Here is a 25,342-nt window from a genome sequence, read left to right as displayed (position 1 = left end):
TTTCTGTTTTCCTATTCCCTTTTTTTGCTATTTCGTTTGATTCGATTCTCTTTTCTTCATCACAGCCTTTTTTTTTTTTTTTTAATTTCTCTCATTTCTTGTACCTTTTTATTCTATTTTTTTTTTTACAAACAAATTTAATAATATCATTTTTCTTTCTTTTTCGTGTTAGATATTCTTTCGTTCATTTCTTTTTCTTTTCCCCCTTCTTCTCGTCTCATCTGGTTACTTGGTTACTCCCATACGATGAATTGTCATCGACGCCATGCTGCTTGGCAACGATGGCTGTTCACCATACTCACCTTATTACCGTTATCCCAAGCCGATTCGTTCAAAGAACCATTGCTTAACTTTGATACCATTGGCCAACTTGGTTTTGTGGGCGATTATGCGGGTATTTCCCCATTCACTGACACGAATCAGTCGGCCTCATTTAATACCACTTATTCGAATATCGTTCTTCAACAACACGGCATTTACACCCTCTTCGCTACGACGAACGGCGACGTGCACACCACATGTCAGTTAGTCGACGATGTGTTTATCGGAGGAAGCTTCACCGCTGTCAACAATACTATCGTAAATCACATTGCTCGATACGACGCTGCATCGCACACTTTTGTTTCGTTGCAACAAGGTTTAGACGGCCCGGTTCACAGTGTCTACTGCGATGAAACAAATCATGCTGTTTATGTCGGAGGCGAGTTTAGAGCACCGATTGGCATCGATAATACTACAGCTCAAAACTTTACTGGAAGTGTGGGCCTTTGGCAGAATAACCGATGGGTCAACCTCCCTTGGCAAGGGTTCAACGGTCCTGTTTATACCATCACTCGAAATCCTGCTCAAGATACCATCCTTTTCGGTGGTCGTTTCGAAGCGACCGGCGACGGATTTTATTATAATACCAACAGTAGTCAGCCCGTTAATCTAGACGCATCTGCGGTAAAGACTCCTCGATCCATTACTAACATCACTGTGGAATCTTTCAGAAAAGTCAACTTTCTCATACCTCTGTTTGTTGTTTATTTTGTCGATCTGTAGACGGTTTCATCCGGTAATGGCGCAATGAATGGCGATTTTACCGATCCGCGAAACGTCATTTGCCAAAATAATAGCGGGGCTTCTTCTTCGGCAGACCAGCCTTGGTTGTTACAGGACGGGGTTCCCGGTTATTGGGAAGCTCAATTCGCTTATCCCATCGAGCCTTCCATGTTCCGTATTGCCAATACCCATTTACCCGATCGAGGCACGAAAACATTCGGGTATGTAGTAGAAAAAAAAAAGGAATTTAGTACTTGGGGGTTTGTTTATCCATACAATGCACCTGTGTAGTATTCTCGCTTTGGGGTCCAATGAATACTTTCAACTTTCCTACGTCGATCCTATCACCCAACAACTCATGACTTGTACGCAATCATGTCCTTTATCCGAAAATCCTCAACTTGTCAGTGAGGAATTCACAGTGACAAAAACGATGGCCACTCAAGGCATTCGCATCATGATTGATGCATGGTACGGTGCTGGAGGTGGGCTTGGCGGAGTCGAAATTTTTCAATCAGGTCTGTTCATCATCACCATCACTGCATATCTCATTTTTCGTTTTTCTCACACTGATCTCATCACAGATATCGCACTGCATGCCCACAACAGCAACGGCAACTCTTCTTGCAATTCTGCTGCCGCCTCACGTACCGATGTCACCGGCCAGTGGGAGGACAAGTTTGCATATGGTGCTTACCAAAACTTTTTAACATCCACTTTCCCGGCTACCCAACTCGCCAGTAACACGGCCTCCATACGTTACACCCCGTAAGTGTCCCACATTTCACTGCGGATCCGGTGAAACAATGTACCGACGAGCCGATGAACCGAAACGACTGACTGACCTTTCTTTTTTTTTAAGGTATGTTCCTGTTCAGGGAAATTATGCAGTGTATGCCAAGACCCCAGGTTGTGTCGGTACAAGCAGTTGTAATCAGCGCACACAGATCGAATTTACCATGGAAATGACACCGGGAAATACGACAACGATGATCTTGGATCAGGCAGTGTATGAAGATACGAAAACATTGATTTACACTGGCTTGGTGGCGGCCAGTTCGGAAGCATTTCGACCTTCATTAACCCTCAAGGTCGCACCAAATGCTACTCCGCCCGCCAGTGGCACCGTCAGTCTCGTGGCAAATTCTATTGAATTTATTCGAAATGGAACAGGTGCTACGCTCGTCAGTATTCTCGAATACAGTCCGCACAATCTCACCATGAACATCTCTCCTGCCTGGAGACCCTTGGCAGGTGAGACTGATCGACTTTACAATTTTTCCACATGAATTTGTGACGTTAACCGATATACTTTGGTACGTGGATTGTGGATTGTGTAGATCAACTGATGGTCGGTTCCGTGGTCAACACCATTGACGCGTCTCGAGGCAATGAAATTTATTTGGGCGGTCGATTTTTCAATCCGAATGGAACCTTTCGTAATATTGCAGCTTTCAACTATGATCGATCGCTTATTTTACCTTTAAACGACGGAGGACTGAACTCAAATGTGACCGATATTCGCGTGATGGGGTCAAGTACGTAGTATATTTTGGTCTTGTATCGTGTTTAGTGCGAATGAAACGGACTCAATCCTTTCATGCATAGATGTTTATGTGGGTGGGCAATTCAATGGGACAGTTACAGGCACTCAAACGGGCATCAAGTATGCTGCTGCTTATGATTTGACAAGTAACACGTGGTCCGGTCTCGAAGGGGTAAGGCAGAGCGCCCGAGGACTCCTCGGTTGGGAACAGAGATTTTCATGTGACAAAGAGTAAATTAATCGCATTCTCCGCCAAATTCAGGGTCTCGATGGTCCTGTGACCCATATGATGGTTTCAGCCGATCAGCGTCAACTTACTTTGGCAGGCACCTTTTCACATGCTTTATGGAGTGATCAGCGTGTGGCTACAGGACCGACGGGAAACGCGATCTGGGATTTGTCGCGTCGGCAATGGACTGAACGCGATTCCTTGATTGTCGGTGAAATAGTAGCGATGCACGGTATACTCAATAATCGAACCATGATCGTCGGTCGTATCCAAGGAGCACAGACTTTCCGTACCAATGGCATCTCCTTAACGGATGGTCAAAAGCAGTGGCAGCCATTGATCTCCAACGATCGTGACGATGTGCTGATCAATGCCGGCGTGTTTTGGCACAATAGTTCTCATCCCAACAATCAAACTGTCACGATTATTGGCGGAAAATTTCAAACCGACAATCTAACCAATTTGGCCATGTACTACGATGACGCATGGCATGAATTGGGTCGTTTAGAAGGTGAAATCTACAGTTTAGCCGTCCTGAAGAATTACCTCTACATCGGTGGCCAGTTTAACGGCACTCTCGGTACAAGCCAACCGAAAAGTTTCGCCATTTACGACTTGGCCACACGCACCAGCGTGGATGTCAGTGGTATCTATGGTAGGTCATTGCAGGGAAGGATGAGCAAAACAAGATGAACTCAACGTTTCTCTCTTCTCTGTCTCTCTTTCTTTCTTTTTGTGTGCTGTAGGCGCTGATGGCAAACCCGGACGTGTGAATGTCATTACTTTAAGGAGTGATGGAAAAGCTTTATTCATTGGTGGCAATTTTTCGTTGGCTGGGTCCTTGGCTTGTGCTGCTGTATGCACGTTGGATACCAACACCCGACAATGGAACATGGTAGCTCAGGGCATGACGGGCCATGTTCGTGATCTGACAATTTCAGGAGGTCAAATGACGGCCGTTGGAGCCCTCACCGTGAACGATCAGCCCACCTACATTGCCAAACTTCCAGATCAAGCAGCCACCTGGATCAGCTATTGGCCCCAAACCACTGCAACCTTTGGCGTGCCGACTACCGTTCTCGGAGGTCCTAACCAAGCCGTCATTGTTGCCGGAAGGTAAAAAAAAATCAGTTGTGTTCTTTTTCTTTTCCTTGAAAGACGGTGCTGGCTCTGAATCGACTGACGAAATGATGGTTAGTAATGCCAGCATGGGTTATTTGGGATCGTGGGACGGGCAGCAGTTCACCGATTTGGGATCCAATTTTGGCACAGCGACAGATATCAGTCAGTTGATGTATGTGCCTATTACCAAATCGCCAAGCGATCAACGATACCCTGCCAACACGGACGACGTGCTAATGGCGATTGGAAAGTTGATGATTCCTCCTTACGGCAATGTCAGTGCCGCTTTTTACGATGGTTCTTCATGGTATCCTTATATTTTGACAACCCGACTGAACGGTACTGCTGGCCAGATTCATCACATTTTCCACGGCTCTTCCTGTTGTAGCGTGGGCGATATTCGACGTAAGTCGTCTTAAAGACCATAATTTCTTTATAATCCTCCCCTCCCTCAATAGGTTAAAGCAACGTTGAGGCTGACCCTTGGACTATAGATTATCTCCCTGTGCCTGCCGTCATTTTGATTTCCATTGCGATTTCACTGGGTATCATCTTTGTCCTTGTAGGACTTGGATTGATTGTGTTGTTTATCCGGCGTCGCAACGGTGTGGACGATTACCCAGAACCTTTGCAGCCATGGAAACAAGGAATGCAACGGTCAAGTTTGATGGAGATGCTGGATGCGGCTCCGTTAGGCGGAGCTCTTGCCGGAGCGGGCGTTGGAGCTGCAGCGAGTGCCAGCAGAGAAAAACAAAAGGCTGCATCGAATGAAATGGATCTATCCGATAAACGACTGAATAGAATGGGACCGGCCGCGGCTGAAAAGAATGCAGGGGTGTCTTCGTTTGGCGCCATGATGGCCGCCGCGCTTACTCAAGGGAACGATGGTGTGGCCAGCGAAAAATCTCCTCACTTATACTATGCAAAGCATCCATTTGAAGCCAAAGAATATGGTGAACTAGACCTGAAAGCGGGAGATGCCATTGTCGTGACGGATACAAGTGATAATGTATGGTGGATGGGTTACAAAGACGATGGTAAGGTTTTCTAGTCACTCCAGAAAAAGTCTTTTTGTTTATTGCTAAACACACTAAAATTTCCCGTTTTTAGGTTCGGGAAATCCCATCTCGGGTTTGTTTCCAAGCAACTATGTGAGATCACCATCGCATCCGTAAAAACACCATCTCGTGCATATCATTATTTATATCTCTAGTGTATTCCTTTGCACCTCTTGCATACAGGCATGATACTGATGAAGGAAAAATCCGAGGAGAGATCTCCAGGACCGGTTCCTCCATCTATCTTCATCTTTCTTATTTCCCCATTCCTCTCCTTTTTCTAGTGTTTTTTAATTAATGCCTTTTTTTTTCCCTTCGTCTTCTTTTCCCGCATGACATTCTCATTTTATTTGATACTTCTTTTATTTATCCTCCTTTTTTTGCATTCTTCACACTATAAATCGTAGCTTTGAGCTTATTATACCACATCCAACTTGCATGTGACCCCATAAATGATTTGATAAATATGTCTCGGCAAATGTGTGATCATAATGAGCCATGTCGGAAAGCGTTCCGATACGGCATCTTTGTGATGGGGCGGTGATGGCTGATTTTCCTTCTTCGGAGGAGCGGATGGTACATTTAAGGATATGAGGAAGAAGGATGAGGTGACAAGAGCAAGGACACGATGTACGAACAGTAAGGAAGGAAAATGACGTGGAAAAAAAGTCAATGGCAGTTGTCAATGTTTATGCAGCTGTGGATGTTTTCCCGCGGGATTACTCGTTCTTCACGGCACAGCACAAAAAACAGGCCAGTAGACTACATCATCACAAAACGATGTGTGAAAATCAGATCAATAAAAACGTGCATTTCCCCGTTTTGCTTTTCTTAGCGGAATTGCAGGCAGCCAAATGACTTACCATCCCAGACAACAGGGATCTTTGTTGGGTGCATGAACTCTAGGTTGTACAATGACGGATGCAGGAGGTGGCGTGGGTTGATAATCAAGTCCAGCTATTGTAAGAGAAAAATAAAACAAGAAAATAAATAACAGAGGAAACCTCGGTCACTTTTATTTTTTACCAGTTTATGGTAATTTGAAATTGTTGTCATCGATTCTCCTTTGTCTTTTACCTTGAGTAATATACAGACTCGTGCCTCGTTTCATGGGTTGAGGTGTATAGTACCTTTCAGGCGGTCGTACCACAGGATCCGACGAAGGCTTTTCAAAGCTCTCGCGTAATTTCTCGTCAGTCCATACATCGTGATGTTGTTGAATCATGCTCATCGATTTTCCCGTGTTTGAATATAAGCCAGCAATAATAAATGAGGATGCTAAAGGTTGAGGACTAAAAAGAGAAGAAAGGAACAAAAAGAGATGAACCTTAGGGTTGAAACATCTCGTTTTATTTGTTGTTGCTTGTTTATGGACGTTCTCATTTGGATTACGCTTTCTTTTTCCCTTTTTATCCTTTTTTTTCCCTTTTTTTTCACCACATTTGCTCTCGTTCTTTCTTTTTTCTTTGCACAGTTTACTGTTGACCCTACCGTAACATTGCTGGTTTACCTATATTTTTTTTTCTTCATCCATTTTGAACCTAAACACCGCAACCTCCACCTGCCCAAAGATAATCCCTCGCCGTTACCATATAAAGGGTAGAAAGTTTTCGGAAGGCTTGATGGGAAAAATGGACTTCTATTTCATATAGAGAGCAAATGGGAGGTTCAGGTGCATGTTGCAACAATTTCGTTGGCTGTTCTGTGTACAGTATTTTTTTTTTTTTTTAATTCGATGTACTATTGATTTTCATATTGGTGGCCCCGTTTTTAGCGGTCTCTCGAATAGGATCGGGAACGATCACTGCCACTGGGTCGATAAGAATGACGGCTACCGCGGTCGGTAGATCGTGAACGAGAACGGGATCGATACCGATCGCGAGGACTGATACTTCTTCTGCGTCTGTAAGATCGATCATCATCTTTGTACCTTGAACGTCGGTCCCTTGACCGACTACGATCTCGTTGACGACTGTGTCCACGACGTCGTTCATAATCATCTATATCATTTCTGAAATCACGTTGTCGTCGTCGATCATCCCCACGATCTCGTCGTCGAGGACTTTGGCTACGAGAGTGGTCACGGCGGTATCTGGAACCGCCTCGATCCCGGTCATCGAATCGACGGTTGTCACGTTCGCTTCTATTTCCCACGCATCAGAATCCACGCCCAAGATCCAGGGACAATCAGGCACTTACTCATGCTTTTGACCCTTCATTTCCGCATCATAATCCTCCAGCTTTTTGGCAAGATCGCGCGCAATTGGAACAGGAATGCGAGGTAACATGGTGCCTTGATACTTTTGTTCCGTAATTAACAAGCGACACAGCTTACCAATTGTCCTAAGAAAAAAAAAGACACAGGGACCAACTTTGATGAACACGGGAAACATGCGCGAGATATACCATGTAGAACAACTTACGATTTCTCCGGTTTAGGACCACCAGACAAATCCAATTCTTCATCGTCCTCCAAATAATAAGAAAACCAATCCCACAATTGAGCCGGAGCACATACGTAACGAAGATACAGGAAGCCGATGGCACGAATATAACTGATAACGGAGAAAAAAAAAACATAAAAACCGCATCAGCACAGTGTTCCGAGATGTCGTATGAAGGAATATCTCTCAATCTTCGTTGCATTACGTTATACTTACGGAGAATCCGGGTGGTCAATCATATTCTCGATCTGTTTCACGGTTAAACGCAGTGTCCACATCTTAAACAAACAAACAAACGCAGTGGACGGCATGGTTCCCTTGAGAAATGGCGCTACATGAGCAACATGAGGAATGAATATACTGACTATGATCGGTCCAACTTCGAAGAAAAGCGTCCCACTTACACAAGTTATAGACTGCAGGATAAACAATGGCGCGCCAAAAAGAAAAAAAAAATGAAAAGAAAGGTGGCAATGCATAAATGGAAAAAATAGGTTAGACACGAAAAGCATGTTCTGTTGAACCAAGAAAAAAAAAGGGGGAGAATGTCTTGAGCAGATAAAGAAAAACCCCCAATGGACAAACCTTTCAACACACTACAGAGATTGAAAGTTTTGCGGCAGTACCTTGGTTGTAAATTTCATCTACCATTTCGTGGAATGTCTTTTTTTCACTGTCCCACCACGTTTATGAGTTAGTAAAAGCTTTCAAACAACAAGAACCTTCAGCGTGCCAACGACTTACTAGAGAGACTTGAAATACGGTGAAGCGAGAATGTTCTTGTAAAGAATAGCATTCAAGTTCATAGTCGTTTCATTTCCCCATGTTTCCAATTTATTCGACGCTTTGGATCCGCTCATGATGGCACAGCAAACAAAGTAAGCCCAACGGAAAAAGTCAAGGGAAAAACAAAAATTCCCTCTCGTTTTGTGCGTGCACTCATTTTAGATTATTTTTATTTCAATCCCCGTCCGTTCGATCCACACCCTTCGCTTTACTCTTTTCTTTTATCATGACCGCCACAGCTGCCTTCGAAGCATGGGCTGCCCAGCATCACATTGACGCACCGCATATTGCCATTAAACAAACCCAACATGCCGGGACAGGTCTTTTTGCCAAACAAGCCATTGTTACCCATACCGAGCCTTTGTTACGCATTCCGAATGATATGCTCATTACCACCAAAAACGCGACACATTTGCATCTGACGGAAGAATTTCGGAACACTATTTACCAGTTATTTGACGGTACAGACGAGATGCATTTAGAAGGGAAGAATGAACGCTTGTTTCTCAAGTTATTTTTGGTGCATGAACGGTTTGTTCATGCCAATGACTCTTTTTGGAAACCGTACATGGATGTGTTACCATCGCTCGCGTTTTTCCAAGAAAACCACGTCCTGTTCAAGAATTATGCCGAACATTTAGCTGGAACCACGTTGAGTGTATCCATCAGTGCCAAACAAAGAGCCTTACAAAATGAATTGGCGACGTTGCAAGAAAAAGCGTGTGGCTGGCTCGACCAAATTACGCTTGAACAATGGTTTTGGGCCGATGCCACTTTTTGGTCTCGCGTGGTCAGTCTGGACGAGGAAAATGAAGCCGTCGACAACGGTCAAGCTACCCATCTAGCGTTGGTTCCATTTTTTGATTTTGCCAATCATTCACTGACGCCCAATGTTCGATGGCAGCGAGACTCTCAAGATAATAGTTTCTTATTGATGCCTTTTGAAGATGCAACTATTGGCGCGCATGATGAACTGTTTATTTCTTATGGCGCCAAATCCAATCAGGAGCTTTTGTTCTTGCATGGATTTACTTTAAGTAACAATCCGGAACCTTTACGTCTGCGATTGCCTGTCACCCCTTTCTTAGCCGGTCCATCCCAACCGGCCATCAGCCGATTCCTGCAACAAAATGCCATGGAACCATTCGTTGCCTTTGGTTACTCACACGACTCTGCTCCATCGTCGTCGTCCCAAGTTTTACCAGATTTCCCCATTGCTCATCAATTATTTGCATCCACGGGATTTACCTATCCTTCCATTGTTCTCATGTATCTTTTGGCACTGGATGAAGACGACGGTTTACGAATTGATGAACAAGAAAATATCGTGCTTGGCAACAAACAAGTCGATGCAATGGATGGCGTCGCCGAATACACATCGCAGCTTGAACATTTCAAAGTGATTCAATTACGTGTCATTCTTCTTCTATTAGATGCACTGACGTACCATCACGGTGAACTATCTCAATCCATACCGGAAACCACCCACCCTTCGGCTTTAACGAATCACATCGCCGCCTATCGTCTAGAAGAGAAACACTCTTTTGAATGTGCTATTGACGCCTTGGCTCTTCTTCGTGAAGAGCTTCTTCAAGAACCAGTCGTTATACAATACATGAGTAGTCAGGAACAACAGTAAACAGTTTCAATAAAAATACACATATACTCTCCTCTGAGATGTCTGTAAGAATCCATGAAAAGGAAGTGGGAGAGGCGCTATTTTAGAAAGAGTGCAAGGTTTACTCACAACGCCGTTGGCAAGAGAATATCTACTTTGAGCATGTGTAATATTGGAAATGTTGTCAAAAGAGAATTCTGTCAGAACGTGGGTTGGCAGCGGAGGTTCGAGCACCATCGATTCGGTAGACGTTAGCACCGTTTTTCGCATTGCAGCGTCGTCAGCGGAAAGTTGAGTTTCGCTTATACTTTTTTTATCAGCTATTAAGCAAGAACTAAACGATGGTTGGAAGCTCTGAGAAATCTGGCGCAGTGCCAGGTGGCGAGTCCTTATCGGAAAGAGCCATATACAATTTGCAAAATCCCAGTATTTCAGGACGACAATGTCTGGCGGTGAACGAAAAAACAAGCGTCACATGCATTTCGCGCTTGATCCATTAGTCGGCCAAAACGGTTCTTGTTCCCCTGCCCCGTATAACCAGCAAAATGCAAGACAAGGTGAATGCCGGAAAGCCCACTATTTTAAGAATCATTTATACGCTGACATCGGATTTCTTTAGAACGATCTTCAGCCTGTACGAGAAATTGAACTGGAAGCCGATCATGAATTTCGATTCGAAGTGGAGTTCAACAAGCGATTTGAAATCAAGGTAAGAAACTTTGTTTTCTTTTCTTTTTTTTTTTTTCTTCATGTCACTGTTTTGGGCGTTATTCCTTTCAATGGGCTTATTGGAAAATGGAAGGTGGGTGTGAAAGGAATGGGAGTGGAATAAAGCGACCAAGTGTGTGACAAAAGAGGAAACATACGAAACTATAGTGCAGCATACACGACACCCTAATAAAGGAAAAGAGTCCCAGCAGTTGTCATGTTGAAAATTAGCGTGGCAGCCTTTTCTTTTTTTTTTTTTTTTTTCTTCCGGCCCATGATGTTCTCCTATCTGAAATATCAAACTATAGCTTTTGAAAGGCACAGCGGAAATATTTGGTACGGAATTAGCTGTCGGTGTGACATATTCGTTCAGTGGACGCAAGGCAGCCGTTTATACTTGGCATGGTTGTACTTTGGAGATATCCTTTATACTCGCACTGGATGATCGATCGATCGATCCGCTTCCTATACGCATGCATATATATTTGTTGCTTTCATCCTTAACTCTATGATTACATCCGTGGACAATTTCTTGTAGAATATACCGCCAATGAAACACCCATGACGAGCTATTTCAATACTCACGTGGCACTACAGCAACTACGGCAATCAGCAAGAGACAACAAAGAACAGGGACCAAGAGTAAGTGGGTTGCATTGGTGTTCTGCGTTGGAAGCAGAACAGAAAGGGTGACCGATAATTTGATAGGTCCTGGTGATCGGTCCTCATGATGTTGGCAAAACGTCCTTGTGCAAACTTTTAGTAAGTTACGCGCAAAGACAAGGTGAAAAACCCATTTATGTGTCGTTGGATACGTCGGAGGTAAGTCCTGAATCAGGAACCAGAAGATATTTGTATAATACTGTGCTCACGGGTGTTTAAAAAGGGATCTATTACAATGCCCGGTACCGTGACAGCTACGACGATGAACAATATTATTGATGTGGAAGAAGGATTTGGATCTTCAGCAACGACGGCGGCTTCCATGGGCTCGACCACAATGCCATTAGCGTACTATTACGGCTATGAAAACCCTAGTGAAAGTGTTAAACTGTACAAGCTGGTGGTATCCCGACTGGCGCACTCGGTCAAATGCCGTATCGCTGCTGATGAAGAATCACGTACCTCGGGCCTGATCATTGATACTGCCGGGTTGATTGATCAAGTAGGCTACGAACTTATTCAGCATGCAATTCAGGAATTCTCAGGTAAAGTCTCGTTGGGAAAATATCTCTTTTAGTCGTTGCGACTCACAGCATGGACAATTGTAGTTAATGTGGTCATCGTTCTTGGCCACGAACGTTTGTATAGCGACATGACACGTATTCTGAAAGATCGGTCCTCTATCAGCGTGATCAAGTTGACAAAATCCGGCGGCGTGGTAGAACGCGATCGACAATTCAAAACACAATTGCAACGCGCCAAGATACAAGAATACTTTTACGGTACACCAAAGTGTGAATTATTCCCTTATTCTATGCTCATCAATATGAGCGATGTGAGTATATGGCGCGTAGGCGAACCGATTGCGCCTTCTTCCGCTTTGCCAATTGGTATGGACAGCACAGAAAATGAGACTCAAGTAGTCAAAGTCGATAATCACGATATGTGCCTTCACTCTATCCTGGCTATTCTCAATGCGGATCCCTCCGAACCCGAAAACAAGTTGCTGGAAAGCAACATTGCTGGATTTATCTACGTGTAAGCATCTTTATTTTCTTTTGTTTTTCGTGCCTGAGGAAAGAGGCAACTGTTTCATTGGATTGGAGTAACATGGATACCAAATTCTATGGTTTTAGATCGGATGTCGACGAAGAAAAACAAAAAATGGCTATTCTATCTCCTGCTCCGGGTCGTCTACCTCGACGTCATTTATTAATGGGCGCATTCAAGTGGATGGAAACATAGATCATTACTGATAATAAAAACAAAAATAAAGCGGCGTCAGGAAATCATTCAACTCGGGGTTATGTGTTGCGATTAAATAGAATTGGGGGCGCCAATGCAAAAACTGGAGAGTAAAATATGTGATAATGGCGTCAACCGCCTTTCGGATCTGAGACTCCGTTCGATCATCATAAAGCTGTTAATTGATAAGATAGATTCAAATTTTGTGTCCCCTCCTTGTGCATGTATCTAAACTGAATGCCTGTGTATAAAAAATATGAGGCCGAATAGGGAGGTGGTAGGCGGTATCATAACCATGCAACGAACGGTTGATCAATGAAAGAAAAAAAAAATCGCTTCATCACGTGCAGTTTCCCATCCTGCGGCTCCTTGTCTCCGCCTTTTCAGTTCTTGAACTTTGTCCACTGCTTTTTTGTTCAGCATTTCAGTATTTTTTTGCCATGGCCGATTCGACCAATGAATTGGATACTGCTGCAGAAAAGGCAGAAAAACTGGTGAAGCGCATGTCAGCCGGCGCCACATTGTCTGACCAAGCATCCGAAAAATCAGTGACCAAAGACGACAAAGTATTAAAAATCGCTACATTCTCCTTGCAGAAATATTTAAAGGCAAGCAAAGAGCATCCCATTCATCATTACAAACTGTATCTTAGCAATATCCTTTTCGTCCTATATAGGAACCGGATTTCGCGACGGAATTCTTGGAGCGAGGTGGATTGGAATCATTATGCGAAATTATCAAAAAGTCATCAGGAAACACGCTGGCTTATGCTTTGAATTCCTTCACTTCGCTTATGGAGCACAACACGGGCTGGGAATCACTCAACGACGACTTTGTAGCGGATATCGCTCACATCGTTGTCTCGGAAACCTTGGTCACCATTTGTCGACCGGCTACCGCGATACTGATCAAGATTTTATGCGGAGAAGAATCGTTGTTTCCTTCCGTTACTTGCCTTGGCTATCCGACTTTACGTAAAGCCATGGATCGTGAACCTGAACTCCTAGCTACCTTGGTGCAACGACTTCAGAGTCCGGATTATACACTGTGTCTTAACAGTTTGTCCTTACTCACCGCCATGTTGAAGCATGTGACCGAAGAATATCAGAGCGAACTTCCGAATGAGATTTACGAACTTAATGCGTATAAACATATCCTCGTATGTCCAGAGAAAAAACAAAGCTTCCCATATTGTTGCTCGCGCAATTGACTGAAACGACGCTTCCTCCTTTGATTTAGCGATTGATGAATAACCATCCATCGGAAGAGCTGAAAGAAAAAGTACTAGAATTTCAATCAGCTTTGATCCAGAACGCCAATCGCCGCCGAAGTACTCCGATTTCCCTCCATAATTCACGACACGCCAAGATGCTCAATGAAATATGGGAAGCGGCGAATGTAGCCAATATCGTTATTCCGGGGCTAAGAAAATGGAAAAAGATCGGTTTTTCGGTAAGCTCTTCTTGAAAAGGAAAAAGAAGCCTTGTAACCGGTTCCTCAATCATCTACGATTAGTCCGAAGTACCTCAGCGCGAGTTTGGGCGGACTGGTCTTTTTGGTCTCCAACGTATGCATGCATTTGTGATGAAAAACCGGGATTCCTTTGCCAAGGTTACTATTGACAACTGGATTTAAGATTTCCCTTCTTTTTACTAACGACGAATCATGCTCTTTTAGTTAACTCTGGAACAAATTCATCGTCCCGAAAACAAACGTTGTCCGTTTGCTAAAGCCAGTATTGAAGTCACTGATGTTTTGTGTAGTCACTGGAACATCAATGCAGGATGTAAGTGAAATGCATCACCACGCAAGCGAGACAAGGCGACTGATCAAGATTGCTAGATATTGCTGCGGAATTTGAGCCGCTATTTTTTCAGTTTGATCACGTCCACAACACCACGATGCAATGCTTCTATCGAATCTTTCAGGACATGGAAGCTACATCGACTGATTTTTCCAAAGTGTCGGCATTGATTCGTAGCCAAATCCGCGCCGTGTTGAAAAGTGATGGGATCAAAGACATCTATGAGTTTGATCACGTCATGAATGGAACCCCTTATCAAGTGATTCGGGATCGGCGACTCCGCGAACTGGAATGGGCCGACGACTTACTGGGACGGGAAGCGATTCGGTAGGCTTTGGACAAATCAACGAACGATCCATAACGGGAATAGATTTGACTAATGACAGCCCCCATTGTTGAATAGAAATCTTCGTGCCCGGCTTAACAAACAATCGTATGAATTCATCAAGAAGCAACGCATTAGCTGTTTGCTGGAAGGAGCATGGTTTCCAACACCGATATCTTCGCAACGTACAATTGCAGCTTCCAGTAGCAGTGGAAATACCACTCCAGCTCATCCCCACAGTGTCAGCGGTACAGGGGCGGTATCGACGCTTGGAATCATGACGCCTAATATTGGGCAATCGTCCTCGATCAGCTCATCCCATCGACGGTGGCGATATTATAAACTAAGTCCTTCGAAAAAGGCCCTGCAGTATGGTGACTTCTCAGAGAAAATTGCGAATGTGATCAACAGCTACGATCAACTGCCCCATAAGATCGACCTGAATACCGTCAGCGAAATCCGGAACCTTCGAAAACCATCCAACGCCGCCACCATGAACCATCCCAACCTCTCCATGAACACCTTAAGTCCGGCATCAGCGGTACATTTACCATTGACGGAAAGCCATGGACTGGCATTTGCGCTGTATTCCAAGGACAATACCCCTTTGGCCGAGTTCCATTGTTCATCGACCACGCAACTGTCGGAATGGAAAGATGGATTCAGCATGCTTCTTGATAAAGGGATTACCAGCAAAGACACAGCCGAATACCTGCATTCTCTTACAGAAATTGGAGTCAAAGTGAAATTACTGCAAATTGCCGGCGATCGAGTGGAAATTCCTCATGGCACACTGGATGTGCCACCAGTTCCTTTTGGATTAGGAACAGGCTTCTTTTACGATATAGACTAAGTTCTTTACTTCTACGTTACAGTGCTATTATTTTACTCCAACCGTTTATCACCTAATCTTCCTCTTTGTCCGTTTCCTGCTTTTTCCGAATTGCCTTTTTTCATGAACTACTTTTCTTGTAATCAACCATGATTGAACTTTAACCTAATTAAAATCAGATCCAACGCTTTGACCCCGGATGCTTACAGTACTTTACCCTTTTTCTTTTTCTTTTTCTTTTTCTTTTTTTTTTTTTTCTCTTTCAGATCCTCGGATTATTGATTTTTCATATATTTTCGAAACTGATTTCGAAGCGAATCCGTATTTTTATAAATAAGAAGACACTTTTTCTCTGCTTTTGGAGAGACAGGCGACCCAATCCATCCGCGTACGCCCACTATCAGGTCTTGTCTGCCTGTACTGTTTCACAAACTCCATCCCGACTTTATCACGGCATGCGCTGCCTGACGCCACCATTGTATCCTCCTCTTTCTGTAAATTTGACTCTTCATGTGAAGATGGACCAGAATTATCATCGTATCTGCGCTCCAGGCACTGATTGGTAACCTGCAAAACCTCTCGACTTTCTGTCTTGCTTTGATATATTGGTGGGCTAATTCGTAGAGTCGCTTTATGGTATGATCTTGGCGACATTCAGCTTCGACTGGCATTTTCGCATGATAAATGAAAAACAGACCAAGGGTGACAAATCGGTCAAGTGGGGGAGTATGATTGCATTCTTCCAGGTTTATTTTCGAGACAATAAGGCAGTCTTTTGCCCAAGGGTTGGAGGGGAAACTGTGACAATCTGTGACACTGGACGGTGTCTTGGTCTCCATGACATAAGTGGACAATTTATCCACACAGATGATTAAAACGAGTGGATCGCATTTGTATTTGTTGTATGCTTGCAAACAATAATGGTTTACGCGCTTTATGAAGTCTTTATCGACGCTTTGCTCTACTTCGATGATGATGGGTGGCAATTGTTTTGTCGGGCCTCTGGGTCCCAGCACTAAATCCGAACGAGAACCGTCGCTCCACTCGCTACTACCAACAGTGTATTCATTCTCGGTGTTGTTTAAGTGCAACATAATAATATTTGTGACTTCAGAATTGGAAAGGATTGTCTTCAACATGAGATCGCTGCCAAGTGGTGTCGAGGTAGACATTGGTTGCAATAAGTAAATCGTAAAGCGACAAAACGGCAGACCGAAAGCGAACGAATGCTTTCCAAAAAAAAAAAAAAAAAAAAAAACATCTTGCTCTCGAAATCTCGATTTGGAAATCTCATTCTTCAGCTGACAACAAAATATTGACTGAACCATCATTGAACTGTAGCCACAGGGCATTTATTTTTCGTCAGTTCCAAATGAATCCATATCCTTGTAAGTGTAAGGACCTCTTTTTCTGCCTTCGGGGAGATGGCTATCCAATCCGTCCACTATTAGCCCTCGTCTGCTTGAAGGGTTTTTCACAAACTCCATCCCGGCTTTTGTAGCTTGAAGAACTGCCTGACACCAGCACTGTGCGGTCCTCATTCCGTGAATTTGACTCTCATGCGACGACGATGGACCAGAATAATCGTTGCATATGCGCTTCAGGCATTGATTTGCTGCTTGCGTTTTTCGGGTAGCTTGACTAAGTGACTAAGTGCTTGTGACGACGCCTCTATAATGGACTGCGGGGATAAAACTTAGAATGGAAGTTCTAGTGACATGCGCGAACCACAAGAAACTGTACTTTTAACTAGAGGAGAATGAAGCTATGTTTTTTTTTATTAGCCATACGAATATTATATTTCTATGCTATATAGCGTCCCAAACTAGGACCCCCTGACAAATTTGCTATTTTGGGCGTCCACCATTTCTGTATTGCGTTGAAGATTGCCGGTGGGCCAACTCGTATAATCGCACCATGGTCGGGTCATGACTACACTCAGCTTCGAGCAGCATTTTCGCACAGCAAACGAGAAATAAGCCAAGGGGGACAACATCCAGGAAGTGGGGGAGTGAGGGTGCATTCTCTCAGGTTTTTTTTCGACACGATTAAACACTGTTTTGCCCAAGGATCACACGGGAAGTTGGAGCAACCTGTGACAACGGACGATGTCATTTTCACGAACACGTAGGTGGACAACTTCATGCAATGTTTTGCGTTAATTATTCTATGGACAATATGGTATAAGGCTATGAGAGAAGGCATGGCATCCTTTTTCCTATTTTATCATTTAAATTAAATAAAGGCGGCGTCTTTATCTACCAAGAAACAGTGTGAAGCAATATCGCCGTTTTTCCTTGATTTTCCCTGCTCTTTGGATGCTTTGAAAACGTTTCTGAACTTATGAAAACAAAAAAAAACAAAAGCGGCAAACTATCTGTAGCTTGATTACCCATGATGATTTTTAATTCTGCAGAGCACCGGCTACAATTTTTTCAGCGGCTGCGTTTTTGTACAACCGTCACGCTGTTAAGCCCGCAGTCTTAAGCTACACACAAAACGCATTCACTTTAGTTTCTGTTGCATCCTCGATTCACCATGCCGTCGCTGCAAGTATATGCCAGTAAAGTCACCCAATTCTCCAGAAATGAGAACGGCAAGCAGCTGGCCGCGCTATTTTCTCTCACCGACCAGCAAGGATCAAGCATGTATGATCACAACATGACGGTAAAGACCAAGGGACAGTTCCAGCCCGTCGACTGGTCAATGGTTCTTGCTAAACGCACTACATTCTTGAATATAGATAGCTCAGCTCGAGGGTCAACTTGGAAAGAAATTAGCCCAGCCTTGGAATGAGATCGCCGTCAAGCATTTGAAGGCTTTTATTCTCCAGTCCGAAGGAAGATACGGTGAAGCTTTTGAAGCGCAAAAAGATTTGGTTCAGTAAGCTGCAGTCATAAAATCTATACGAAAACCTCGTTTTGACTTACCCTTCTTTTTAAAAGAGTTTTCCAACGAGCCATGATCTCGTGGGATCGCTGGTGCCTTCCTATTTTGTACGTGATCAACAGCGACTTGCGAATGCTGGCTACACAGGTAAGTTTTATGGGTGACATCGGGACTATGCTCTATTGAACACTCACCATGGACACTTTCCGTCTCTTTTTACAGGCAGATCACATGGAAGTTGCCGCTGAAGGCCAGCGGAAAAAGCTGGAAGACGCTGCCAATGTCATCAGTAAATCGTTTACTTATTGTATCACGGACAGGTAAATTTGATCGGTTGAAATCATGTCTTTGTATTGTTTGTTGATGGGATACATTGGCAGAGGTGTGCTGGCAACGTCCAAAAAATATGGCACCTACCGCGTGATTGGCATGTTATTCCGCATCTATTTCAAGGTACGTTCGTACAGCGACGCATTACGAGAGTGCGAATACCTCTTAACAAACTACGTCCTTTAGTTGAAGCAGCCGAACCTGTGCAAAAACATTCTTCGCGCTCTTTCAGCCGCTGATATGCCCTCGATCGAAGATTTCCCTAAAAGTGATCGTGTAACATTCCGATATTATGTTGGCAGATTTTTCTTCCTGGAAGAAGATTATCTTCGAGTAAGTAATCAAACGGAGACGATCATGGACATTGATTTCGTTTATTCATGCGACACAACAAAATGTAGGCAGAACAAGAATTGTCATTGGCATTCAAAGAGTGTAGTCGGCATCAGCAAAAGAACAAGGAGTAAGTATTTATTCTTAAATCGGCTTGTTCCATTGACAATATTGGTCGCTGATGAAGTGCCGGTGAAATAGATTGATTCTGCTATTATTGCTACCGATCCGTATGATGCGTGGTGTACTGCCAAACGATCGATTACTTCGATTGTACCCGCGAACGAGAGAGCTGTATGGAAACATTGCAGCTGCTATTCGTACAGGCAATGTGGGCCAGTTTGACGCAGCACTCGCTAAAGCCGAATTACAATTAATTCAAAATGGAACATACTTTGCCGTTGAAAAGGCACAGATCATGGCTATGCGACGGTTATTCCACCGAGTGTAAGTAATTTCTCACTCAATCGTCTATTGACCTTTCATACTCAGTTGGTTTTCTTTAGATTCCTATTGCTTGGAAAGAATACAAGGATACCCATTGGAACCTTCAAGGCGGCCTTGGAATACACGGGACAACATATGGAAGTGGAAGAAACAGAGTGGATGTTGGCCGTGATGATTACAAGGGTAAGATTGAATAACGGGTCGAAAGTATGGATGGAAAAGATCTTAACAGTATGCACGAATTTTAGGGCTATATGAAGGGATATTTATCGCATGAAAAGTTATATCTCGTTCTAAGCAACAAGGATGCTTTTCCTGCCATCACCACCTTGTGATGGTGATTTTGGTGGTCTTTTTTTTTTGCATGTGCTCCTTTGGTTTTAAACACCGACATACCATCTTTTTTAAATCCCGATAACACGCACAGCGCCCAAATTCTGAATCAAATTTGCGCTCCACAACTGCCCAAAAAAAAAAAAAAAAATGGAAGCTCGCTTTTTCTTTCTTGCTGCTTTTTTTTCTTACTTTACCTTAATCTAATTCTCTAGCCATCTTTTGTTCAATATGAAGCTGTACTCTATTCTTATTTTGCGTAAAGTCGGTGATAAAGCCAAGATTTTGGCTTCTCAGTTTGACTTGTCGAGTTTTGGCTACTTTCAACGCAGCAGGTAGATGACGAACGCAAAAACGATCCGCTGTGAACATGCAATGAGATATGATGCTTACTGGGTGATGGAATGTAGTGTGCAAGAATTTATGAACTTCTCGGCAGCTACTATTGCGGAGCGTACAGCTGTGGGACAAAGACAAAGTGTGGAAAGTGAAAGTACGATATTCAGTGTGGAAAGGAGACGAGTGATGACGAATTGGAATGAATACTGACCGACAATATAGACAATGTGGCGCACGTATACAGCCATCCGCAGAATATTGTTGGTGTGATTGTCAGCGATAAAGAGTACCCTTCAAGAGTCGCATTTTCCTTGCTCAACAAAGTGTTGGACGAATTCCTTGTCAAGTTCCCTGCCTCGAAATGGGATAATCCTCCACTGAACTATCCTGAATTAACCGACTACTTGCGCAAATATCAAGACCCCAAACAGGCCGACGCTATTATGAAAGTACAGAATGAACTCGACGAAACGACCGCCATTCTCGTAAGTGTCATCGTACTAGAGGAGAAAATGGCATAATGGGACCCGTGACAGTGACAGCTGACGATATTGGCTATTCTTTTTTTTTTCAGCATAAAACAATCGACTCTGTGCTTCAGCGTGGTGAAAAGGTAAGTTTCGCGATTGGAGAAGATGGAGAAAATAAGAGAGAATTAAGGACTGAATCACATATATGCGATTGTTTGAATAGCTGGACTCCTTGGTGGATAGATCAGAAGCGTTATCCAGCCAATCGAAAATGTTCTACAAAACCGCTAAACGGACCAACTCGTGCTGTGTTGTTATGTAACTTCTTTTTCCTGACGGATCCTTTCCTGCATTGATTTTACTTTTTTGTCAAGAGAGAAGAAATACCATTCGAGAAACATCCTTTTTAATTATGTATATGGCGAATGAGTATCGAGATAGACACTGTAATCCTTATTGAAACGAGCTTACCGTTTTTTGTTTTTTTGTTTTTTTTTTATTTTTGGTCTTTCCATTCTTCTATACTCAAAAACAAAGAACCTGCTGTTATTAACTGCTTATTGAGGAATAAACTCTATGTTCGGTTGTGGAAAGAAAACAGACGTTCGGAAAAACTTTAGCTCTATGGCGACAGGTGATAAAATGCACATTCCATCAATAAATATCAAATCGTGGCAAGTTACACCAACTCTTCAATATGCAGCAAAGAAGGCATCAAATTATATTCCTTGTCAAAGCGTTGCTGATATCAAATCTGAATAATACAGGAGAATCCTCGACAAAAACACACTAGCAACTTTTACAAGACGTTCTTCCAGCTACTGTCAGGATATCATCGATGATATCATATACAAAGGATCGTGCATTATCCAGAAGTTCTCATATTATTATTCCCAAATGTAATGATTCTTATGGAGGAGCATCTTGCGCTTTTTTATGTAGCAATGGGCAGAAATTAATAAAAGCGTACACGACGTCATAAAGCTAGAAACCAATGCATGTGAAATCCTAAAGGTCTCTGCGACAGATTTATCAATAAAAGGATGTGTATTAGGACAAAAAAGTAGTGGATTTACCACATTAGTGGGGTTTTTTATTATTATTCAATGCTAGTATGCTATTTAATGTTTTATACACGGAAGAAAAAGAGGGCATTATGATACGGGGGAAATTTTAGCGCATGAATACGAATGATATAGGAAGGGAAAGATATTTAGTGCCATTTGTTTCTAATGGAAGACTGCCAGTCGCGAGCCCCTTCGAATCCATTACGTCCACGGTCATAATCGGCGAAAGCCTGGTAGATTTCTTGCTGTGTGTTCATGACAAAGGGGCCATATTGAACGATGGGTTCTCTGATAGGTTTTCCGGCAATAATGACAAAGTGACAGTCATCCGAAAGGGATTCGACGGGGATATGGTCGCCTTGGTTTTCACTCAGTACCAAAGTATGGTGTGCCTCAGAGGCGTGTTTGCTACCACCAAATTTTGCGGAGCCAGAAATTGTGTAGATAAATCCTGCATAATCGGTTGGGATTTGCTGTTCGAATGTCTTTCCTTTCATCATCTTCACATCGATAAACATGGTGGGTGTACGTGTCATCACTGGACTGTGGGCACCGTGGGACTCTCCCGCAATGACGTTGACGTTTACACCGGGCTCGGGAGAGACATGGACCACCTTCTCCTTTGGGAACTCTTGGTAATTTGGTTCAGACATTTTATCCTTAGCGGCAAGATTCACCCACAGTTGCAGACCATGAGCCCGACCATTGGTAGCAGGAATCTCAGCATGGACAATACCCTTGGCTGCAGACATCCACTGAAGGTCACCGGGACCGAGGTGGCCTTTGTGTCCTTTGAAGTCTTCATGCAAAAACTCTCCTTCCAACATATATGTCACTGTCTCAAAACCACGATGAGGATGATCGGGGAAACCGCCGGGAGCCTTGACATCGAATTCATCAAGCATCAAAAAAGGGTCCAGGTTACGGAGCGCATGACTACCGATGCTTCGATACACTATCAATACACGTCAAAAACCATAATTAGAACTGTTATTTTCATTATTCACAACAAAGGTATGTATTTACCTCTTGCACCTTCACCATCCATTTGTTCACGGGAAAGGACGGACTTGACAATGTTTCTTGCGATTCTAGCCATAGTAATTTGCTTTGTATTAAACTTTGAGTTTTGTTGAATAAAAAATGTTGCTGGGTTCGGAAATCATTCTTTTATACTTTTCAGGCAGTTTCAAAAAGACCGTTCATTTGTAATGGCTGACAAGAGGGGTCCAACATTGAATCTCCGCCGATTTGTCAGAAGCCCAATTTCTTGACACACAAATTTAAAATGAGTGGTCAGTGATTCATATGTTAGACATAACCTGATTATTGTCAATTGGCAAACCCTCTTTTTTTATGTTTCGTTTTTTTTAGTTCGTTGTGTATTATATTTCTTGTACTCTCATCTCTACCAATTACGCTTACATGACTTATGTACAATTTCTAGAGGGAAAAAAAAGAGAAAACCCTATGTTCTATAAAGTAAAAAAAGAAAAAAAAATATGGCAGAAAAAGAAAAAACTTGTCCTTTTTTTTTTGTTTTTCCTTTTCTTTCTATGATATGCCCAGAGACCGTTTACTGAATTCATACACTGCATAGCTGATGCTAACTGATGGCACAACCTATCATGACAAATCAAATATGTGTCAGCACAGCCGGTATTAATAATGGTTTTTTCTTTTCATCTCTTCATTTTTTTTTTACCTTGAAAAGAGTTGGACCAAGCCCTTTATAAAATCCTCGCACACCATCCGCTTGAAATGTCTTTTTTGCCGCATCCCAGGCTGAGTTGTATCTATGTGGATGCCCAGGTGTACCTTGAGCTTGTAATCTTTTGGACCAAAAAAAAAGAGGTTAGCGATCAAGCTTCAGACAGATGTGGGTATGAAAATTACCTTGTTCTGATCATATTCAGTGGATAAACACTAGATGCACCAATGGAACCGCTGACCATGCCACACGCCCATAATACCAGAACATTCGGTTGTGTACTTTGACCCGTCTTTTTGTCGGCCATTGCTTGTGTATTCATGTATTGCAGATAAGTGACCTTCAAAGTCTCGTAAATGCCCATGTCCAACGCTTGGTATGGAAATACGCCCATAAGACCTAAAAAATAAAGGTTTGTCAATTAAAAACGAATTTCATGCATGCTATTTCCAAACTCCTAATATGTACCTAGAGTAAGCCCTGGCCAAAATGCACGAATACCGTTTGCACGGAACATGTCTTTTGCTGTTTGAAGGACAAAAGATCGAGGGGCCGCACCCGATGAGGGTTTCGACGGTATCGACGCGCCAGCTACCCTGGTGGACATGATCCGTGTCTTTAATGTTTCCACGGGATAGATACAAAACTGTGAACAGAGACCAGCTACACCACCAGCCACAAACCGCGCACCCACAGGAATAGCATTTTTGTCTTCCGAATGTGTCAACTCTGCCAACACGGTTTTGGCCGTCTCGAATACATAAAACTTGATGGCCGATTCAGGCACGATTTTCATCACATTCAGGCCGTTACCGACAAAGAAGGCGCGAAAGCCGCCTTGTGAATAAATATTTCGCATCGCGGATACGATGGATGATGACGATGATTCGGCGACGGTTTTGGATGCTGCGATTTTGTGTGATGTATTATAAGAAGTCTGCGTAATAAGGTATACTTTGAGCCGATCGAAAGGAGCGGTGCATGTTCGCGAGACAGCACCTGCTATGCCGCCTGCGGCGAGGTATTTATAAGCATTCCGTGCAGCTTCATCGGTATGAGGAAAGATGACTTCGGCGTCAGGGGTGAGTTGCGTCGAAGTTTGGTAATAACGATAAATTTCAGTGATGGTTGTTTCTCGTGGAAGGAGCTAAATAAAAAGAGAAAAAAACAATAGTCAGTACATTGAATGATGGTTCAGACCAATCCAGGAAGGAAAAAAAAAAAGTGAGGTTCCGTTTCTGATTTTACCAGCAAAAAGTCTCGCCAGTCTTGGAAATCAATATATCCATTACCCTCTACAACATAAAAGCAAAATTGTTTTAATAGCCGTGCGTTGACAAAAAAAAAAAATAGTTATTCCTGATGGATCACGTTACCCGTGTCAATAGCTTGTATAAATTCTTCAATATCGTCCCTGGTAACTCGTATGCCAGCTGCTTTTAATGCACTTTCGAGTTCGTTTGGATGAAGTCTGTAATCACCGGACTTGTTGATCTGGGCAAAGAGATCCCAAAGTTCTTTTTCCTTCTCGAGAACATAGGCTTTAAACTCTTCAAAGTCAATGACCCCGTCTCGAGCGGTATCACAACGTGCTAACAGATCGGTGGCATATCGTGTGTGGGCAGGTAAATGGGTAAGTTTCAGGAAACCGTCGAGAATAGCGTCAGCGTCGAGAAATCCTCGATTGTCACAGTCGAGGGAATCAAATAAACTTCGTATACGAATTTCTCGGTCACCGGCTTGCTCATCATAATATGGATGAGGCGAATCAACTACAGTGGACCCTGGAGTCATGTCACCTTAACCCTATGTATGTAACAGTTATATAGGAACAGCCAGAAAAGGCAGGCCTTAAAAACTTGGTAAAATAAAATAGCAAGCCGCAAAAAACAGATAGGAACTAGCGGGCGCTCTTCCAAAAAAACTCTGAAAGGGGGAGGCAAAAAAAAAAAAAAAAAGAAAAAGATGACGACAAGTTCGTGGTGGAGATGCCTAACTA

The 25,342-nt window shown here is 43.2% G+C and overlaps 10 protein-coding genes across 10 annotated transcripts; 6 read left to right on the top strand and 4 right to left on the bottom strand.

The window, feature by feature from the left end:
* Positions 1-83: 83 nt before the first annotated feature.
* Positions 84-5,370, top strand: BYT42DRAFT_513209 (cortical protein marker for cell polarity-domain-containing protein). Its single transcript, XM_051565178.1, has 12 exons — positions 84-945; positions 1,045-1,265; positions 1,336-1,562; positions 1,629-1,812; positions 1,907-2,298; positions 2,385-2,582; positions 2,653-2,762; positions 2,853-3,474; positions 3,566-3,935; positions 4,018-4,346; positions 4,436-4,978; positions 5,052-5,370. Exons 1-12 carry the CDS (start codon positions 247-249, stop codon positions 5,114-5,116), a joined length of 3,960 nt encoding a protein of 1,319 aa, XP_051424326.1. The 5' UTR covers positions 84-246; the 3' UTR covers positions 5,117-5,370.
* Positions 5,371-6,361: 991 nt separating this feature from the next.
* Positions 6,362-8,340, bottom strand: BYT42DRAFT_565045 (PRP38 family-domain-containing protein). Its single transcript, XM_051567817.1, has 7 exons — positions 8,188-8,340; positions 8,070-8,116; positions 7,848-7,859; positions 7,660-7,774; positions 7,423-7,554; positions 7,199-7,342; positions 6,362-7,142 (listed from the first exon to the last, which is right to left on the bottom strand). Exons 1-7 carry the CDS (start codon positions 8,301-8,303, stop codon positions 6,770-6,772), a joined length of 939 nt encoding a protein of 312 aa, XP_051424325.1. The 5' UTR covers positions 8,304-8,340; the 3' UTR covers positions 6,362-6,769.
* A 41-nt stretch (positions 8,341-8,381) lies between these two features.
* BYT42DRAFT_565041 (uncharacterized protein) lies at positions 8,382-10,362 on the top strand. Its single transcript, XM_051567816.1, has one exon. The coding sequence runs from the start codon at positions 8,456-8,458 to the stop codon at positions 9,866-9,868; it is 1,413 nt and encodes a 470-aa protein (XP_051424324.1). The 5' UTR covers positions 8,382-8,455; the 3' UTR covers positions 9,869-10,362.
* On the top strand, positions 10,363-12,521 carry BYT42DRAFT_565038 (Pre-mRNA cleavage complex II protein Clp1-domain-containing protein). The gene is made up of 8 exons (XM_051567815.1): positions 10,363-10,404; positions 10,467-10,556; positions 10,864-10,974; positions 11,072-11,197; positions 11,264-11,377; positions 11,442-11,763; positions 11,827-12,256; positions 12,355-12,521. The coding sequence occupies exons 1-8, from the start codon at positions 10,393-10,395 to the stop codon at positions 12,461-12,463; spliced, it is 1,314 nt and encodes a 437-aa protein (XP_051424323.1). The 5' UTR covers positions 10,363-10,392; the 3' UTR covers positions 12,464-12,521.
* Positions 12,522-12,726: 205 nt separating this feature from the next.
* Positions 12,727-15,648, top strand: BYT42DRAFT_513204 (ELMO/CED-12 family-domain-containing protein). Its single transcript, XM_051565177.1, has 7 exons — positions 12,727-13,071; positions 13,140-13,622; positions 13,703-13,915; positions 13,979-14,074; positions 14,141-14,249; positions 14,306-14,594; positions 14,671-15,648. The coding sequence occupies exons 1-7, from the start codon at positions 12,904-12,906 to the stop codon at positions 15,443-15,445; spliced, it is 2,133 nt and encodes a 710-aa protein (XP_051424322.1). The 5' UTR covers positions 12,727-12,903; the 3' UTR covers positions 15,446-15,648.
* A 201-nt stretch (positions 15,649-15,849) lies between these two features.
* Positions 15,850-16,518, bottom strand: BYT42DRAFT_494984 (uncharacterized protein; the record flags this gene model as incomplete). The annotated part of the gene is made up of 1 exon (XM_051564330.1): positions 15,850-16,518. The coding sequence occupies one exon, from the start codon at positions 16,516-16,518 to the stop codon at positions 15,850-15,852; it is 669 nt and encodes a 222-aa protein (XP_051424321.1).
* A 1,241-nt stretch (positions 16,519-17,759) lies between these two features.
* On the top strand, positions 17,760-19,910 carry BYT42DRAFT_289715 (uncharacterized protein). Its single transcript, XM_051562878.1, has 10 exons — positions 17,760-18,091; positions 18,168-18,307; positions 18,370-18,460; positions 18,536-18,633; positions 18,694-18,766; positions 18,830-18,976; positions 19,045-19,106; positions 19,178-19,423; positions 19,483-19,606; positions 19,672-19,910. The coding sequence occupies exons 1-10, from the start codon at positions 17,963-17,965 to the stop codon at positions 19,756-19,758; spliced, it is 1,197 nt and encodes a 398-aa protein (XP_051424320.1). The 5' UTR covers positions 17,760-17,962; the 3' UTR covers positions 19,759-19,910.
* On the top strand, positions 19,891-21,163 carry BYT42DRAFT_565032 (Longin-like domain-containing protein). The gene is made up of 5 exons (XM_051567814.1): positions 19,891-20,091; positions 20,167-20,249; positions 20,318-20,580; positions 20,670-20,708; positions 20,789-21,163. Exons 1-5 carry the CDS (start codon positions 19,988-19,990, stop codon positions 20,885-20,887), a joined length of 588 nt encoding a protein of 195 aa, XP_051424319.1. The 5' UTR covers positions 19,891-19,987; the 3' UTR covers positions 20,888-21,163.
* Positions 21,164-21,778: 615 nt separating this feature from the next.
* On the bottom strand, positions 21,779-22,748 carry BYT42DRAFT_604082 (RmlC-like cupin domain-containing protein; the record flags this gene model as incomplete). The annotated part of the gene is made up of 2 exons (XM_051571089.1): positions 22,659-22,748; positions 21,779-22,587 (listed from the first exon to the last, which is right to left on the bottom strand). The coding sequence occupies exons 1-2, from the start codon at positions 22,729-22,731 to the stop codon at positions 21,779-21,781; spliced, it is 882 nt and encodes a 293-aa protein (XP_051424318.1). The 5' UTR covers positions 22,732-22,748.
* Positions 22,749-22,954: 206 nt separating this feature from the next.
* BYT42DRAFT_513192 (mitochondrial carrier domain-containing protein) lies at positions 22,955-25,276 on the bottom strand. Its single transcript, XM_051565176.1, has 6 exons — positions 24,720-25,276; positions 24,592-24,638; positions 23,812-24,490; positions 23,529-23,742; positions 23,338-23,464; positions 22,955-23,255 (listed from the first exon to the last, which is right to left on the bottom strand). Exons 1-6 carry the CDS (start codon positions 25,135-25,137, stop codon positions 23,187-23,189), a joined length of 1,554 nt encoding a protein of 517 aa, XP_051424317.1. The 5' UTR covers positions 25,138-25,276; the 3' UTR covers positions 22,955-23,186.
* Between the last annotated feature and the right edge of the window lie 66 nt (positions 25,277-25,342).

The sequence above is a fragment of the Radiomyces spectabilis genome, assembly GCF_025331425.1.
Source record: "Radiomyces spectabilis strain NRRL 2753 chromosome Unknown BYT42scaffold_5, whole genome shotgun sequence".
NCBI lineage: Eukaryota > Fungi > Mucoromycota > Mucoromycetes > Mucorales > Radiomycetaceae > Radiomyces > Radiomyces spectabilis.
This window is presented reverse-complemented; position numbering and strand designations above follow the sequence as displayed.